General features: G+C 39.5%; 1 protein-coding gene across 8 annotated transcripts in view; it reads left to right on the forward strand.

Moving 5' to 3' along the window:
- GPATCH2L (G-patch domain containing 2 like) overlaps positions 1 to 15477 on the forward strand; it is a 32700-nt gene extending 17223 nt beyond the window's left edge. For 7 of the 8 annotated variants that reach the window (XM_030949077.1, XM_030949078.1, XM_030949079.1 and 4 more), the window contains 2 exons: positions 9374 to 9465; positions 14450 to 15477. In XM_030949077.1, the coding sequence (XP_030804937.1) occupies positions 9374 to 9465; positions 14450 to 14622 (265 nt within the window). In that variant the 3' untranslated portion in view covers positions 14623 to 15477. The remainder of the gene's footprint in view (positions 1 to 9373; positions 9466 to 14449) is intronic. The other variant, XM_030949084.1, reaches the window with a different exon arrangement.
- Positions 15478 to 19754: the final 4277 nt, after the last annotated feature.

Raw genomic sequence — 19754 nt, forward strand, 5'->3', positions numbered from 1 at the left:
GGAATGGACCTGTAACTTTACACACTTTTCCCTGGGAAGTCCAGGCCCAAACTTAGCACAAAATGTAGCAATGCACTTTATTTGAGAATTTCAATGAACTTAGTGCTTACAGTATATCAAACAGTGTCTGACAGACAGGCAGAACATACTGTTCCTTTAGAAATAACTGCAATGTGTTTTGAAATGTGCAATGAGTTGCTGTAAGTCTGTCTTATAGGTACGAATGGACATAGTATCATTACCCACTATTAAAATTGGAACAAGATGAGAGGGAAGACGCTGACAAACTGGTGTAGGTGACATGCTGAAGCATTTTGCTATCCTAGGTGTCTAAAATAGACCCTCTGAGCAGATTAAGAACTCACCTGAGGTGACCTGTAAAGCTTGATACCTCTCTATAACAATAGCTGAAATTTAGATCTGGTTTGGCCAGATGTTAGGTATATTTGAGTCTGCATGGTTTGGGTTAATATACTGTTCAGGCACCTTCTGCTGAGTAATCTTAAATTAAATTCATCTGTTGGCCTTAGAGGTGACTCCTGGTTTTGTGCTGCAGGTGACTGTCTAAAGGTAAGGTGCCCTTGAGCTCTTTTTCCTGTGCAAGTAGAGAAGGCCTTGCTTTGGACACAATTCTGCTTATGTAAATTGTACCAGGGACCCAATCTGAAAGAAATGCCTGGACTTTCAGCTTCATGGCTTTCTTTCCCTTGTTAATTAGCAAATAGAGCATGGAAAATGTACTAAGGTTGTATGTGTCTGAGCAGAAGCTTGGCACCCACCCAGCAAAGCCTCTCTTCCACTGGCTTCGGCGGGGAATTCTGCGATGTCGCACCATGACCTCATGCTGCTGTAGCCAGCATGTTAAAGCTGGAAAGGGGGAGGGGGAAGAAATCAGCTCTTAATGTTCAACTGGATGAGAATAAAAGGAATTCAGAAGATTTTGCATCAGCAAATTGATTCCTTTCTGTGTTTTTGCCCCACTCTGGGGATGTTTTCTCTCTGTGAAGCAAGAAGATTGAACGGTCTCTTCATTTTCAGCTAGGATAGCCTTTCTTTTGCCTCCAGTGTTTTGCTTGGTGCTTTATAGAAGTTTGTCTTCCAGAAAGCTGGACAAATCCTGCTTGCAAATTCAAACTGGGCAAAATTTCTACCTTTTATGATGGTCAGTGAAGGCCCTTTGCAAAGCCAGGCTCTTTGCAAGGGATTTCTAAACCTGGAGGGATTGTGTTTGCTAGGTTTTTCTGGGTGCATAGTCTAGGTAACCAGTTAATATATACGCTTGGTTCCCTCCTTTAATGAACAGATGGCTGGTGTCGTGACAAACATAATCACTGATGAATTGTTAACTGAGTTGACAGAGAAATTGTACCATCCCAGATGCAATCGTGTTTTTAAATGCCTGGAATTTGAGAAAATAGTTCCTATTTTAGTGTGAAATGTGGTCAAGAACCTTTCTAGCAAAAGAAATATGAAAAGAATGAATGTGTTTTGTGGCCCCATGTATGTGGCAAGGATTGAACTCTTTGGTACAAGGAACTTTCTTTATGTAAAGATGCTGCTAAGGGCACAGAAGGAGATTGTTACTTCAGAGAAACATCTTCTTGATAGTAGTTCTTCTTTAGCTTTACATGCCAAGCATACTTGTTAGTAGTCCATTTTCTTGCAGGAGGTTCAGCTGATCTCTCTAAGCTCAGATAAGCTATTGCCCCAGTTAACATCTGCTTTTGCCATGTTTGGAATCAATTTCAGCAGTTTGTGCTTCAGGAAGCTTCTAACAGCTTGCACCTCCTCCTGGAGAAATTCTGCTCTGAAATTTGTCAGAATGAGATGTGTGTGTGTGTGTGTGTGTGTGTGGGAAGTAAATCCTCTCAAATAATTGAAACATATTAGAAAAGAAATGGTCTTGATGTTGTGGCCATCCAGTTTCTTCAATCTGATGCCTGCTGTGCCATGCAAAATCTCCTTTCTCTGCTTGGTTTCTGCTATGACAGAGTGTGTCCAGTGGAGTAAATTTAGAGTGGAGTCTTTTCTCTGCTATGGAACTATTTTCTTTGTCTCACTGGTGGATTTTTGGTGCAGTTTATCTGGAAGACTGGTAACCCAGTACTTTTGTTTAAGCAGAGCTGAAGGCCAGAATACTGAGTGCAGCTGAGGATTGAGAAGGAACCTCCTCCTTGACACTGACAAGCCTATGTAGAAGGTTCCTTGGGAAGTCTTATTTGAAAGGCAGTATAAATCGTACACTACCTTTCTTGATTTATATCTGTGATGAGAAGAGCTTTCATTCAAAGTGTATGCACAGCACTGGGAATTTCACACCCATCATTAGAAGCAGTTTTGTGTGTGTGGTGACTGTTATCATTAGTGGTATAATTTTATTTTGTGAAGCAAGGAGAGTTTTCTGCTTTCTTGCAGTCTTCCCAAGGGATGGCTGGTGTATTAATTTGCTGTATTGCCTCCTGGCTGTTCCCAGACTGTTTTTCCTCTTCATCATGGAATTTTTAATGGCCCTGCTGCCTCTCGGGAGGCATGCAAGGAAGAGTACCTCAGGGATCTCTTCTTTTTTCACATGCCTATAATTACTCTCCTTTAAGAGCACAAAACGTTTGCTAATCATGTCTTGTCTGTTAAGGTTTTGACTTCATGATGCAGACTGCTAAAAGCAAGCAAGTCGAGACTTACACAGGCAACTCAAGGGATCCTTCACTCTTTCCCCTCTGCCTGTTTACCTCTCTGGGAAGAGTGGTCTGAGCAGAATTTTGTTGCTGAGCTTCTTCTACTTAAGAGGATTTTGTATAGGCTGAAGCTGAATATTTTATTAGATGTTGGTTATTCAGTATTCTGTAGCTGAGAAGATATTGTAGGTTGTTGGTTGATGGAATGCTATTCCTTTGAGGCAGGATAAGAGTTTCAGAAGAGCCTAGAACCAATATTCCCTTTAATTTGAATAGCAGGCAGAATAAGAGAGAAAGGTAGAAGATAAATTGTCCCTAATGCCATTTATTATTTGCCTAGCCTTGAAAATAGGATTATGAGTGAAAAAAAGCAATTAAATGTTCCCACTGGAGGTCATAGGAAAAGTGGACCTTGGATGGCAGGCAGACGTTGAAGGTGGAGACTTAAAGAATTGTATTAGACCTTTGAACAACACAGATAAAGAAATGCTTTGCGTGCACTCTGTTAATACTAACTGTAAATCTAGAGTTTAATCTGATTTAGAAGCAAGTCTGTCATCTTGCCTGGAACATGGGATAGAGATGTAGAAGTGTGAGTTATCTCCTCATTTACTGCCAGTTGCCCCATACTCTGGGTTTGGTGGTGCTGTTAAATTGAACACATTGAATGCCTCAAATTCTAGCTCTGGCTCTAAAAATACTCATATGAAAACAAATATTGTTCTGTCACTTCTGTATCTGTGCACAGAGATCTTGATATTTCTGCTTCTTACCCCTGAGCATGTGGAAATACAGGGATTGCTTGCAAGGTCAGGCCTTTTCTGAGGCAGCCAGAGGAGTGAACACATGTCCACAATTTCATACTTCTCCTGCTTGAGCAGGACAGTATCCAGTTCATTCTAGGCAACCTTTCTCCCTATTTTTTTTTACTCTTTTTCCATTTAGCTGGAGGATTTTCATGTCTTCCTTTGCTAAAGCCTGGCTAATATTCCAGTTGGGAATATAACTGAATTCTTCTGACAGGCATGCAATGAACAGCAGCTATCAACCTAGTGTCACATGCAGTTGACTGGGGCCTGATATTCCCATTTTGATGAATCCTAATTCTCTGGAGTGAAAAATAAATTCCCTTTGGCTTCAGAATTTTTTTTTTACTTGCTATTTCAAATCTATGTACTCAGCAGATCTGGCAAACAGTAGGAGTCTTTCTGGCACAGTTACAGTGTGATTCAGTGTGAAAATGGGGAATATAATATATGGGATCACATCTCTGCTTAGAGTGCTTACATGGAAAACAAGAAGAAAATGCATTGACTTGCATTTGCCACATGCAGACTTTTAGGAATGAAATTGCCGCATCATTTTAATGCTTACTTGGGGAACAGACTGCTGCTGTTGAAGATCTATGAGATTTGGATGATTGAAGAAGTGAGCTGACCTATTAGAGATTTTGGAATCTGAAAATGTGCTCTAGAAGCTTTCCCAGGAGGCTCTGCAAGGCATAGGAGACTGCTGTGCATCAGGAATATCTACACTGGGATGTGATAGCAAGAACCACTTGTGCGTGTGGGAGCTTTGCATGCAGATAGGATGAGCGACTTGTATTGATTTGCACGTTATGTGCAGATTAGACTGGTGCCCAGCTGGCTCTGTAGTCAAAGAGGAGGAAGAAGTCTGCTTTTACTATTAATTTTGTGAAGCCACCATCAACAGCCTCAGGTAACACCTCAGGGCTTAGAGAAAGAGCCTTTCATTTGGCTTGTGTTTGCTCTGAATAAAGCATCACAACAGCAACAGCTGGGTTGTGTGGAGATTTAGTAGCAGTGTCTTTGTTAAAAGGCAGTCTCTATTAACATTCACTTTAACATGAGGATAATAACATCCCTTGTTTTTCTACTAGTAGACTAATGACTGCCTCACTGTATAATGCCTTGCTTCTTCTGAGGATAGGGTTAGAATAAAGAGTGCAAGCAAACAAGCTGCATGATGTGAGGTGACAGTGAGAGGCATACACCTACAAGTGTACAGTGTGCCTCTTGCCTCCAAGAAGGCCACAGGTTGTCACATTTAGCTCTGTATGGCCTTTTCAGAGACCTTTGTTGCAAGATTGAGCTGGTTTTTACCCTGAATTTTAAAAGAGTGGACTTCATGCTACAATTTAGATTTCACAGATAGTGAAGTTTTCAGGGTCCTGATGCTGTCCAGTAAGATTCTTTGTGGAATAGTGTCTGCTTGTGCTCTGTATTGTCTCCCACAGATTGTATTGCCAATCCTAATTTTCTGTTGAAATGCTGTGGTAGATGTGAAATAGTGGCAAGCTCCAGTGCATGGTCATCTCAAACTGTAGAAGTGAGATGGGAATCCTGTGTGTGCAAGCACTGATCATTAAAAATCATGTAAATAAAGTCATAGAATAAATATGTGGAAAAGAAATGAAAGGAAGCATTGCTTCTGACACATTAGAGACTACCATGAATTTAATCTTTCTGCATAAAAAAGCCTGTTTTTTCTCCAGCGTGACCTGCATGCAGATCTGGGTACCATAAGTTCTATGTTAAAAACAAAAGGCAAAAAGGATTTCCTGAATAATTCCTTTAGTTTGTCATTACAAAAAATATTATCACTGTCAAAAAGACACTATAGACTTTTCATATTGTTGAAAGTCATTTTTCCTATATATGTGTAATTTTTCATTCACTAACTCCTGGCAGTGACTGCTGTGTGAGTTGAATATATTGCAGCCAACAAAACAGCCACATTTTTGATCCTGATTTGTTTCTCTAAGTGTGTTCTCCTTTTTCTCTTCCAGGGTTAGAATTTCTGTTATCTCTAAGATTGTAAACTATGTTTTCATGTTAGTCTCTGGTCACCTGGCAGATCCATCTGTGACTAAGCACTGCAACTTTGTTTTTTTCTTATGACGAACCTGTCATAATCCAAAAGAAACCAGGGAATTATTTTCTCATTACTGTTTATACAAAATTGAAGAAAGCATGGAGGCCTAGCAGAAGAGAGTGAAGACTAGTAAGGACAGTGTAAGTTCTATTTTACTTTGTAAGTTTAGGCCCAGATCTTTCATCTCACAAAGTTCTGGTCTCAAACTTCTTCACAGAAGGCTGTGACAATGCACAAATATGCATTTTCTGTCAGCCTTTCCTGTTCTAGTCTACTCTAGAGTGATTTTTAACTGTTCAGAAGAGTTGTTAAAATTCAGCTTTGGAAGAAGAACTAATTTATCATTGCAACTTGTGGTATTTTCATGTTTTATAATTCAGCCTATCACTGCTATGTTGGGTGCTGTGATATCCATGACCTGATTTTCCTAGTGGTGGTGTTTGATAGGAGTCTATAGGAGTCTGCTTTTAAATTGAGATTCATGAATTCTGTTATTTCACTCACATAGACCTTCATGCAAGCTAGTGATTAGAAATTTACATTGAAAAAGTGTGCTATCTACCAAAAATCTCCGTATTTCATAAGTTATACCTCAGGCATCCGTTCTGTCCAGGCCTTAATGAGGAGTATCATCCCTGAATGCAATCTTCTGCTCTTCTCTCTCCCAAGGTACTTACCACCTGGAGATTCCCTGCAGATTTATGGTGCCTGTAAAGTGCACCAGCCACTTGAAATGACACTTTTACCACTGGGTCACTCAGAGCCAGTGAATAATCAATAGGTTCCTGATTTACTAACTGAAGTGTGGGTGATCAGTAAGGGATAAACCTGAAAGGAAAACATGTTACAGAGACAATTTATGACCTCTGAGCCTTTGTATCTTACTAGATACAGCTACTAGATAGAGCATTCTTGCTAGTAGTCTTCAAGTGAAGTATGATTTGTCTTTACGTGCACTACAAGAAGGGATTTTGAGATTGTTCTGTTTTCATTTTTCTTTTTTTTACCCCTTGTGTAATCATCAGGTAAGGATAGATGTTTGAGTATGTAGCAGGGAGCCAGGAGCTTTTATGCAAAATCTAGCTGTAACATTTGTGAGCTGGGGAAAATTGCATAAAATCTCTTGGAAATGATAGTACATACTCCACGTAGGATCAACTGGCTAATGTTGGTATAAGTTCATGAAATTAAAAAGGGAACATTTAAAAATTATTTTTGTTGTTATATTATTTAAAATTAATTGGATTATTATGTACAATTATATAATAGTCTTGCAGTTGGTAATCTAATACTGTGTCACTGATGCAAAATAAAAAACGGAATCTTTTCTTCAGGCTATATGTGTTTAGATGTTTCAGAATACATGGTTAAAGCTATGTTAAAACACTGTATAGCCACTATTATAGTCATGTACAAAAGCAGTTTTTAGCATTCATGAAGTTACTTAGAGGTGAGTCACTTTGGTGTACAAACATGAGATTTGCATGTGCATTCCGTAGATGTGCCACTATTTTTGAAAGCTTTTTTACCTCCAGGGATGGTTTCTCTAACCACCTCCCTGGGCAGCTCATTCTAATGTTTGACAACCCTTTCCTTGGAGAAAGTCCTCCTGATATCCAACCTGAACCTTCTGTGGTGCTGCACAGGACTTTGTCTTCTCATTCTTCTGCCAGTTGACTGGGAGAAGAGACCGACTCCTGCCTGGCTACACCCTCCTTTTAGGTAGTTGTAGAGAGCAATATGATATTCCCTGAGCTTGCTTTCCCCCAGGCTAAACAACCCCAGCTTCCTCAGCTGCTCCTCACAGGGCTCGTGCTCTGGACCCTTCCCCAGCTCTATTGCCCTTCTCTGGACATGCTCCAGCACCTCAGTGTCCATTGTAGTGAGGGGCCCAGAACTGAACGTAGGACTTGAGGTGCAACCTCACCAAGTACAGGGGAATGACCCCTTCCCAGGTTCAACTGGCCACAGCATTCTTGATCCAAGCCATGATGCCACTGGCCTTGGCCACCTGGGCACACACTGGCTCATGTTCACTGCTGTTGATCAGCACCCCCAGGCCCTTTTCCTCTGGGCCATTTTCCAACCACCCTTCCCCCAGCCTGCAGCAATGAATGGGGTTGTTGTGGCCAAAGTGAAGGACCCAGCACTTGGTGAGTTTACTGAGGGTACACTCCATCCCCTCAGGAGACTTTGTCTGGTTGTATTAATATGTGCTCCCATATTTGAAAAACTGTGAAACATAGTGCTATTTTAAAAGTTTTGAAGCTGTTCTTCAATGTCAGATTTGGAGGACAGATCTTACAGACTTCTTGTAGAACTTTTGAATTTTAGTTGAGAAGATGGAACAGTAGGTATTTTCTTCTTTTTTTTTTTTTTTTTTTTTTGTGCTTGCACTTTTTTTTTCAGGTAAATAGATAGACCCAGCAGCATTCAAACAATTTATAGACTGGACTAGTATAGGAATTTCTTTGTGGTCCCTGCACTGTTCTGTATAGATACAAAAGCACAACTTGGTTTTGCATAAATACAGCATCTAAAATAATACATATTGTAAATAAGTGGGTTTGGGTTTTTTAATAGATTTTTGTCATGAAAATAAAAATCCGTTAAGTTTTCCTTTTTTTTATATTTCAAAGGCTTTGGTATGTGATAAAAGTGTTTGTTAAACTTTCAGGATTTTTTTTTAAAGTCAAAGTAACAAGCTTTGAAGACACTGAAGCTTTTCAGCATTTAATCATCAAAACTTGTAGGCTTACAAATTTTACATCATGTAAGCTCCTCACAGTCTTTAACTGATTTTATTTGCACTGTAGATCTGCATTTTGCACATCAGATCTCATGATAAGTGTGGCCCAGGAATTTGCCAAAGGAAGTCTGTTATACTGGACAAAGAAGGGATTTGAACCCAATGTCATTGCTAAATTATGGCTTTATAACCATTATGGATGGTATTTGAGGATGTTCTTTAGTCTGCTGCAAAGACTTATTTCTGAATTAAACTTCTCTGCGTCCTACAGGTGCATAACTTGGAGGAGTTCTCAGCTCAAGTCGGTTCCAACAATACAGATTTCTTCTTAATTGGCAACTGGCTACTTCTTAATTGGCAAATGATTAAACTGAAACGGACATCAGTAGGCTTCAGACTTAACAGTTGATATTAACAGAACAGATTAAGCCTTTCAGCCAGTTTAGAGGTGCAACAACACTGGCATAAGTCAGATTCAGCTGTTTGCACAGCACTTTAATAAGGAAATAATGATTTTGAAAACACATGAGAGAGCTTTGCATTCCTAACTTTACAAACTTGCTACTGTAATGGAAACAACATGTGTGGACATTTGGCATTATAGGTACCTTCTAAGATTACTCAACAGTACCAAACAGATTGCAAAATAATTTCTGACTAAGGAGCAAATATCACACAGTTTACATAAAGAGCAATCTTGCAGACATTTGTTACTCATTCATAGAAGTAATGGTAGGACACATATCACATCACTGCTTGATTACGTCTTTATGTATGCAAGGAGTTAGTTTGGAATTAATACAAAACCAGAAGGTTGAAGGCTTTAAAGGCTAAGAAATAATTATTCTTCTGAGCAGTTTATGTGTGAGCTCTTAAAGGAAATGGGAGAATAATTTATATTGACAAAGAATGTGAGCAAAACTCCTTGGGAAACTTGGGTTGTGCTACTTACTAGTTAAGAAGCTGATGGGAAGGTAGGAGCTGGAGGTGACTGGTCAGTCTTACAAAAATGTGATATTGGAACTGAGTTTGATTTGTTTTATTTTCTCCATAGGCAAGCAAATGTCCACCTGGGACCACCATGTTCAAGGGACATCAAGAGGAAACGAAAGCCAGCTGCAGCCTCCATGTCTAGCCCAACATCAGGTAACCTGCCAAAATTTTTATAATCATGCCCCTTTTGAGCAAAGCACTACAGGCAAAGGTGGTGTTACTTTGCTTTGAAACTAATCAAACGTGTGAGAGGGCATAACGTGTTTTTGCATAGCATCAAAAGCTGCCTAGTAAACAATTTTTTTGCAATGTAGCAATGTTAAGTTAATATAATTTGCAGTGCTTCACCTTACTGTGAATAGTAATCTGCTTCTTCATAAGGTGTTCTTTCCACTGTCCTAAATTATGCAGTTCATAATAGGCAGTTACCAGTATGCACAGTGTATTGGGCTGGATTAGCTGGTGGCTGTGATGTCCTTTATCGGGGTATTTGTAGACACTTTCACAGGAGCAAAAATCTGTCAATTTTTGTGTAATCATTGGGTGAAACCACTTACTCCTTGGGGGTTGTCTTATTCTTTTGGATGAAAATAGTTTTTTCTTGTTATGGGGATGTAGTCATTAAAATACTGGTGTATTTTCATGTGGCAGATTTCTGAAAAGTCATTAATTAGTCATCAGAATATGGCTTTAATCAGAAAAAGCTTTAATCTGATGAACATAGTGGGTTTTAGCATGTTTCTTTCTGTCCTTTCACTTTACCCTATCTTGCGACTATCCGCTGATATATATTCTTCCAACTAGTTTATTAATAACTCTTGTAATCCACTAACAAGGTAGTGGGTAAGATGCTGGAAAAAACAGAGATGTAAAAACAGTGGGGAAGACCAAATAAACTGATGATTAATAGAGGGAAGTTTGTGTTTCCTCCTTGGGCTGGTGGATAAACAGAATAATGAAGCAGGGAAGAAAGCTGAGCTTTCTCTCCAGGCCACTGATCTGGATTGCAAACTGTTGGAAAGGTACTGTACTAAAAAAAAAAAAGGAGAAAAGAACATTATTAATCTGTTTTTCAGCAAAAGTCTCATCTATTATTGATTATTTATTTAGGTTATTCGTTCCTGGCTTTTGAGTATTCCATTTTGAGATGTTTGAGCTTCTGTAGTAAAAGGGATAGTATCTAAAACCATAGAATCTTAGCACTGGAATACTAGATTTTTGTGGTAGAGTGCTAATGTCTCACTGTCCCCTGTTACCTGTCCATTTATTTATTTTTCAGAGAGCTTCTGTTTCCATGCCTACATGTTTCAAAGTACTATTTAAGTTGTACTTACCTGATAAGGCAAATTGTATAGTGAATGCTTTTTGAAGAGTTGAGAGTGCATCTGAAGTGGAACTTAGCTCTGGAAATAGCACAGGGGTTTTGGAAAGCTTTCTTACTATGGATGAGGGAGAGAGGATTGTTATGTATTACAGAATAAGGAAGAAGTATAGTTAGTAGAGTATGGGTAGTATGCTTAGGCTGATCATCAAGAGACAAGGTCTGCAAAGTCTTTAATGGTCAGGAATGGTAAAGATCCCTTCCTGAGATCCTGTTTAGAAATATCCTCAGCAAGTGAACAGCTGTGGGCAAGGTTTGCTGCAATATTGACTTGTAGAAAGAAACTTTTATGTTCGGGTAACTGAAGTTGTGTCCTAAATGATGTTCTACTACAGATTCCCAATTACAGTTGAAGCACAACATGGACAAGTAACTTGGAAACTTCTGGAATCTGATGTTATTTCTGTCAAAGGAGATTTTGTTATGGAATTACTAATGCCTAAAAAGATACCTAGTATTATTTTGCCATAATGTAGAATTAGTTGGACACTCTTACGTTTGTTAGATATTGATGAGATAAAGATTTTTCTCCCTTGCCATGCATCTACTTACCCCTATATAAATGTCATATATGGGTGTTCACATGAGGAGTGCCTGAGGAGTCATGGCAGTCTCATTTTTTTCACTTCTGAGGCTTTTTATGTTTGTGATATTTTACTTCTGCAAAAGGTGGAGCACAGGTAAATCAGAATACAGGCCCGTGCCTGTCATGCAGACACAGAGTGCTGGATTTCTTCACCTTTAAATAGCTCCTTCACTGAGTCCAACTGCTCTCGTCTCACTTGTTGACCAGGTCCTGCTTCAGTGATCTCCTTTTTTGCAACCTGAGTGCCCCGTGGAGGTGAAGGACACAGCCTGAGCTGGCTTCATCAGTCAGCAGAACAAATGGGCTTGCTCTGCCGAACATCGGGCCATCTCGGATTCCACCTCTTTTATAGAGATGAGTGATGAAGAGGGGCTCGTTCCGCTTTGCCGCTGTATTAATACACATCAGGGGCCAGCTCCCGGCACTAAATCACGCTACTGCATACATCTGTTATCGGACTCCTCACCAGTGTGATGAACAAGACTGCAGATAGAGGCTTCCTCGTGTCATTCTTTATAGGATTTTCCTAAAAGAATAAATAGCTCAAATCTCTGCCAACACTATCCCCTGTCATTGTGATGAATTTAGCTTCTTTCTTAAACATGCAGCTACAAATCTTCCCCTGTCGCCTCACCCCCCCACCATCTACAGAAAGTTTTGAGTTGAATTTAGCTGAAATCAGAAGATGCTAATAAAAGGCAGATGAGATGTGGGTGCTGTTTCCCTTCTCAGTGCAGGAATGAGAAAAGGCAGCTAGAGATAATATTTATTTGGGAACCAAGCAACTAAATTTATTCCATGTCTTCTCACATACTTTCAAGACTGTGAGTATTTATGAGTTCTGTTAAAGTATCTTTTCCCAGAGACCCTTGCATGAACATCAAGAAACTGCATTACTGTAGAAGTGCCTTGGGTCTCTATTGTATTGCTATAGTATTAAAGTTCTGGTATTAATCCTTCTCTTTGAGGCTAGCTGGCCTAAATACCATAACTGAGCTGTTGAAAACAACAAAAAGTGGGTAGAAAATTCAGAATTAACTTCCACTTTAGGAAATTACTTTTATCAAAATTAAGTCAGGCAAATTTATGCAAATATTTAGAGAGACTGAAAATTAAGGTTTTCCACACTACACAGTTGAACAGTGTGAGCCCTAAAGCATGAGGCGTTTACCTGATAAGAACAAAAATCTGGTTGGTGTAGTTTGGCAGTAGAATAAGGAAATCTGGTGGAAGTTAAGGTTGACTGTACTGGATTAGACTGGAGGTTCATCCAACTCAGTGACCAATAGCCAGTGCCTAGGGAGGAAGAAGGTCTGTGGTGGTAAAGGTCCTTTGACCTTTCAGTGATCTGAGGCTTGGAAGGCATGGATGGTGTCCTTGTGTTTAGTTACTTTCCATTGCAGTACAGTAGATTTGGAATAATATCCCCAGTGGCACAGTAGAGCTTGTCTGAGAAATACTGCATAAACTGTTATTCTCATGGAAGTTATTCTCTACTTTGAAAGGAATCTGATGAAGAATGTCATGTCTGTCTTCGTTTTCTCTGAATAGGCCACAAGTACAGATGGTTGGGTCATAAATGGTGAACAACTACCAATCTTTACACCAAAGTTTTTAATGTTTATGTGGTTTAATCCTCTATGTATGTAGCAGTTCACATGGTAACTGGCATCCTAATCAGCTATTACAGTGAGTCCAGGCTAAAAATCTGTATAAATGGATGTTTGTCTGCCTTGGCATGTATTCACACTTAGCTTGTAAAAAAGGTGACAGCAACCTGTGAAACTGCTTATCAGAGAACAGTCTGATAAGTAATAGCAATTTGGTGAATTTTCCCTCTCCTATTTCTTGCTAATTATTCATTCTCTGCCATACCCAGAAACAAGAAGCCAGTTTCAGTCCTTTTCTTTTTCTCTTTTTATGAGGAAAGATAGAGAGCCTGAGTGTGGAGGCTGCTAGCAAGGGGCACATAGTGTAGTATTGCGGGTGATTGTGAGTTTAAGGATCAACTCAGTTGTTGGGGGTTTTTTCATGTTTTGTATGACCTTCAGATGGAGGAAGATGGGCTGGATCTAAAATTGCAAGGTACTTGTGTCAGCTGTGTTGTAGCTGTATGGGAATGACTGACCATTTTGGATTTACAGAAGCAGCATTGTTGGGGTTCCAGATCTACTGAATGTGGAACCTCAAGCATCGAACTGACTTTTTATTTAAACTTCAAAGCAATCTGTCCTCTAGTTGAGGCTTGCTGTGGCCTCTTTATCCTTCTCCACTACAGAGCAGCAGATGCCACTCGTAATTAAAATGCACAAACAACTATTATCTGTTGTGAGACTACAATGAAGAAATGTATTTTGTATTGAAGTAGTTACTTGTTTAAAAAATTCTGTTTGCTCAAAGACTCCTATGGCAATTACTCTTCTTTACCCAGCCCTGTTCTGCTTGTGAGGATTGAGTGATTCAGGATACTGAGAAATGGGGTAAACTCTCATACCTCTAGGTTTTTGGCAATCCTTCTGGAAATTTGGGCGACTGTTGGGTTGAGCTATGGATTTGCAAATCTCTCTGGCTATTATAGCCTGTCCCATTTTGGAGCAGTGGTTGTATTGAGAAAATGAGAATGGATTTCAACCTAGTTTGGCAAGTAGTTTCTTGTCATAATATGCTGATTTACCATTTTGCATATATGTGTTGATTCATGGTACTGCTCTTACTGGGTGAAGAGAAGTATGTTTTCCTCTTTAGATGAGCTTAGCAACCTGAAATTTGCCACACCTTCAGGGACTTTGAAGACTCAAGTAGAGAGTTGAGTCTTTGCAAGGAGTCCAAGTTATTTTAAGATGAATGATTGTGAATTGATTCACTTTAAATATGGGAGAGCTAAAACTTTCGATTTTCAACAGGAACTCTGACTAAGGGAGCTAGTTAGTGGACTGGGAACTTAGAGTTTTGAATGTATGAATCATTAGAGCAAAATTGTTAGTGCTATCAAGAACCTCTATTTCAGAGGAATTTGGATGAAGAACTTTTAGAAATTCAATAAATAATATCCTCATAAATTAAATTGTATATATGAGGGGTTTGCCATGAAGTTAGTTGTTCTAACATTTTTTATTGCCCTTTCTTACTGTCTTCCTCTGTTCCCCCTTTCCTGCAATTTTATATTCCAGCAACTTTATCTGTCCACATGGATGCAGCAGAATCAGAGCTACCAGCAGCACCATCCTTGAGATCCCAGAACTCTGAGTGGACTGGGAAAACACCAGCAGCTGAGAAATCTACTATTGCTGCCTCCAGTAACTTTTTTAAAATGCCACCAGAGAAGAGCCCTGGATACAGCTAGAATGGAAGCACTGCAACTGTGAAGGCTTGCTCGACTTTGGAAGTGTTTGATTCTGGTGTTTGTCTGCACCAAACATCTTGTTTGGCAGTGTGGTATCTTCAGTATTGGTGCATGATGCGTGCCATCATCCAGGCTGGTCTGTGTGCCTCACACACCTAAATCATGTTTGTGAATCTATGTTTAAGAAAAGGTAATCAGTGTTGGGACTGCAGTGGCTTGTAGAAATTTTCCTGCTATCACTGTATTTATTATGAATTCATCTCTTTCCCTGATTCCAGCTCATATGTAATGGGTCATGTACAGCTTTTCTTTTGGGTTTTCAGATTCTTATTCACCCTCTGGACATGTTGCTTGTTTGTGTATTTGGCATTTTCAGTGTGAAAGTCCCACTGCCTGAGAGATGGGAGTCTCCCTCTGCTTGCTTCCAGACGAGAAGGATTTCTTGGCTGGGGAATGAGGAGGGAACACTAACACATTGAAACATGGAACCTGAATCCTGTATTAGCAGAATGTTTTCTGGCCATGTGCTAACAGACTCAAATCATGTTGCTTCTGGCAAAGTAAATATGGTGCTTGTCTATGTAGAAATTGCCATTAGCTCACTGGCAGCATTGTCCATTCAACCTTTTCCTTCTCCCTTGTTCTGAATGTCTTCAGTCTTTATTGCATATTGCATGTTCATTCCTAAACCTCCTACTGGATAAGGATTTGGGAGAACTACTTGGACTAAATGTGCAAGCTGGTGTCCTGGATAGAAACCCAGAGCCTTGAATATTGTTGCAGTATGGTAGAAGATTATACAAAACATCTGTATCTCAGTATATAAATTAAAAAATGTCTGTTAGTGTTTCTAAAGGATGCTTGTTGAAGTTAACATGCCATTGAACAAAAAAGCCATTTAAAGTGTCACCTGAGTTCAGAGCATTATAGGTATAGATCAGACTCCTCTATCATACTTCCTCTTCCTTCAAAAGTATTGTCTGCTGTACCTACTGGAGGTGTCTCCACCTGCTGATGGTTGCACATTACACTGCAGTGTACACTAAAGAGATTCTCCTCATAGAACTTCCACTTGGTCTGCTGTTACCTCCTGTGTTGCAGAATATATGGACAGGGATTTCTTCTCTCTCTGTAATAACTCTGGAGCTTATCTTGGACTATGTTTTCAGAATATGTACTTGCATAGCATGTACCAAGGAACAGGTGGCCTCACAGCTTCTTAAGTCCTTTAAGTCCTATTTGTATGAATATAACTTTTTGTTTTCCTTGTGTGGAGCTTTCAGATAGGACTGTTTAAACTTGTAAAATCTGTTTTGATTGTGGCAGTTCATCTAGCACTCTTAAGCAGACAGCAAAATATGTGTGATTTTACTGGTTTTGCAGTGTTCTGTTCTCTTATGAATCAAATGACTGAGGGACAGATTTGATTGGGGGAATATGAAGCAGTGATTTATATTAGCTGTGTATTAAAATGGGAAATGGTCATAATATACACAAAACAAACTGAATGACTGTAAATCATGATTGACAGATATAGTTAGTTATACTACATACACACTGTGTCTGATCCTCTAATACCTACTTATTCTTGGGGAGACATCCAAATTGGATTTATATTTTGCAGCACAAGCAAACTGTCAGATCTGTCACTATAAATCCTTCTCAAAACTCTTTTTTTTCCTTTTTTTAAATTTATTTGGGTGGTGCATTTTAGAAGTAATTAGACCAGGGAAACCCTTTTTATTTTAACGAAGGAGTACAGAAGTCCATTTGGATTACAGGACAAGCTGTAGCAGTTTATAAAGGAAGAAGAGTTCTTGTTTTAAAGTTGTCATGGCTTTTTCTTATTTGTAGCTATTTTGAACAAGGATGCCTAAGGGGTAACAGAGGAAATTTCAGCACTGGAGGGCCTGTAATTAAAACATCTGGAGAGAAGGTAAACCTGAAGAGTAGTAGCTTGAGTATCTAGTACTCATGAATACAGTGAATGGGAAGGGTGATAATGTTCTCCTGACAACTTGCAGATAAAATTTAGGATTTGAAGCCTTGTAATCTAAACTGCATGCTGCTCTAATGATAATGAGTGGTTCCCTAAAAGAGCATTTGTGAAACTGATTGGTTTTGATCTTGTGGAGTATCCTCCACAACCTCTTTTAGTTTGAGTCTGTTCAAGAGATTTACTCAGATTACTGACCATTCAGCTTTATGCAATAAATAGAATTTATTTTATTTACATACAATTTTAGCCATTGTGTTCCCTTGTAAAAATCAATTGTGATATATCTTGCTACATTCTAAGTATTCTGAGTATTGTCCAAATAGTTTTTTTCTCTAATGTGATGTCAGGATACTTTAAAAGCTTTTTCAAGAAAGGTATTAGGGAATCAAGAGCCTTCATCTCATTGTGGTGGTGGAGGGGGGGTTGCAGTGCTTCATATGATTTTTCTCTGGGTGCAGGGAAAGAGAATTTATCATATTTTCCTATTGAGGTCAGTAGCACTGTTATCTGGTTAAGCCCTTACTTAAGTTGTAAGCTCCTAGGAGGTATTTCTTGTCTTTAAAGGCAGATTGTACCTGTGGCAGTACTGAAGAGCAGCTGTGGCAGTGTCTTGACAAGCCATACTTCCTGCCATGGCAACTTTCTGGAAGTTCCAGGAGACTCCAATTATTGCAGCTGCCCTGTCTTTTCTATTTCTAGGTTAGAATCCATTTCCAAATCAGTCAGATTCTCAACCAAATTTGATCCTCCTGAGTGGTAGGCAACCTAAATGGATCATGCACCTTGTTACTCTAGGGTATTTATCAAAATATATCCTCAGACTTCAGTAACTTGATACAGATTTTAGTACCTACAGCATTTTTAGATGAATAAAATAAGTCCATTGTTTTGCCTCTTTTTTTTCATCTAAGGCAGATTTCTTAGAGCTCACTCTGCTCACACAGTACTCATTGTGAAGGATACTGCTTCCCATGTGGATTACTTGAGTAGAAAGGAGCAATAACATGCCTTGCTTTAGTAGCTGTCCTTCTGTAAAGATGTCCAGTAAGTGATTATTGCTCCAAAGATACTCAGCTCACTCGTATTCCACTTTTTGTGCACCAGGACTTCCCAGTCTTTTTTCAGTTTTGCCTTCTCTCTAGTTGTGTTTCTCCTTGTCCTTATGGGACACTTCAACTTTGCAGACAGGACCTGGGAATACCATACTACTGTGACAAGCAAACCTGGGAAATTCCTGAAGTATGTTGAAGATAATTTGTAGTCACAAGTACTCAGCCAACTAGGAAAGATCCCCTCCTAAACCTGTTATTTATTAATAAAGAAGGACTTTTGAGAGATATGATCATACGTGGCTGCCTTTGCCACAGGATCGTGAAATGGCTAATTTTAAAATCTTTGATGTAATGAGGAAAACTGTCAGCAAGGTTCCTACCCTGAATTTCAACAGAGCTAACTTTAGGCGACTCAGTGAGCTAGTTCTAGTGTGCTACTCCTTGAGTCTGGGCTGTTTTAGGAATCACCTTTTAAAAGCACAAGAGCAGGTGATCTCTCTGTGTTGAAAGTCAAACAAGCCATGCAGAAGACCAGCTTAACAGGGAACTCCTCTTGAATCTCAGGAAGAGAAAGAGATTCTATGATCTCTGGAAGCAAGGTCAAGCTTCACAGAAAAATTACAGAGCTGTAGTTCAGATATGCAGGGAGAAGATATGATAGACCAAAACTTAATTAGAGTTGAAACTGGGCAGAGCTGTTGTGTCAGACAAGCAAGGCTTTTTGAAGTACATAAATAGCAAGGGGAGGTCTAAGGAAAACATTGGACTGATATTTGTTGTAAATGATCACCTAACAAATTGGAGTGAAGAAAAAGTGAGGGCATTCAGTACTTTTTTTTGGCCTTGTTCTCATTATAATACTGACAGACCTTGGGCTGCTCTATCTTCTGATTTGGAGGGTCATTACTGTGGGAATAGTGACTTTGTTTGTGTACATGGAGATTGTAAGGGACCAGTTGAATGTTTGTAAGTCTATGAGGCCAGATTCATCCCAGAGTAGTGAAGGAGCTAGTGGTTGTTGTAGCATGATCTCTCTCACTCCCTGCTGAAGGTTTTGGGAGTCTGGGAAAGGTCTATCCTGACTAGAATCTACTCAGCATTATTCTAGTTTACAAGAAGGGCATGAAGTGAGACCCAAGCAACACAGACCTGCTAGTCTAGCCCCAGTACCTGGAAAAATTGTAGAGGAGATCATACTGGGTGCTACTGAAGGGCAATTAAAGTCCTTTAAATCAGAATCATAGAATATCCTGAGTTGGAAGGGACCCAGAGGGATCATCAAGTCCAACCAGACAGGTCTGGTGGGTAATGTGGTGGTTGATGGTGAGGGTGATGATACATACCCCTTCTCGTCTCTGGGGACCTCATGCAATTGCAACAGTTTTTCATAGATGGCAGTGACCAATCTTAAAATGACACACTTCTATGTATAGGGAGAAGATGGACATTCAGTGAAAGAGAAATCAAAAGCTGAGAGAAGCAGATTTCCTAGTTGTTCTTTGCACATTTCCAGTAGTTCAGTGAGCTCTAGTCACGATTAATGCCCAGTTTGGTGAGTCCTGGAGAAGACTGAACTAAAAGAATGTAGTTTCTGTCGTGATGGATTTATGATTTTAAGGTGCAGTAAGAAGTGGAGAGAGCAGCAAAACAGGAGCTGGAGAGAAACTTGTTAGAGGCTGGGACTAGTGCTACTGGATGATAGATTAGCTTTGTGATTGTGGTATGCAGAGGTGTGTCTTGCCAGCATCATTCTTGAATAATGACATTGAGTAGGTTAGCGCTGTCCTTCAAACTGTAGATGCTCTTGCTGTTATATTGTGGATGTTGCAGAGACCTGCTTAGTGGGCAGAGGATGAGAAGGGAAATTATAGGAAGGGCAGCAAGAAGCATGATGGAGTGCCTCTTTTATTGTAACCCCTTCTGTACTGAAGAAGGAAGATGCTACAAAAAACAGTATGTGTGCCTAGATATTGAAAAGAAATTTTGTGAAGTGGATAAGAACTTTGCTTCATTGTCTTGAGGAACAGTTTGTAACCAGAGAATTTTTCAGTAAAGAAAAAGTGAAGGATGCTACATTTGTT

This window comes from Camarhynchus parvulus, chromosome 5 (assembly GCF_901933205.1).
Source record: "Camarhynchus parvulus chromosome 5, STF_HiC, whole genome shotgun sequence".
Classification (NCBI taxonomy): Eukaryota; Metazoa; Chordata; class Aves; order Passeriformes; family Thraupidae; genus Camarhynchus; species Camarhynchus parvulus.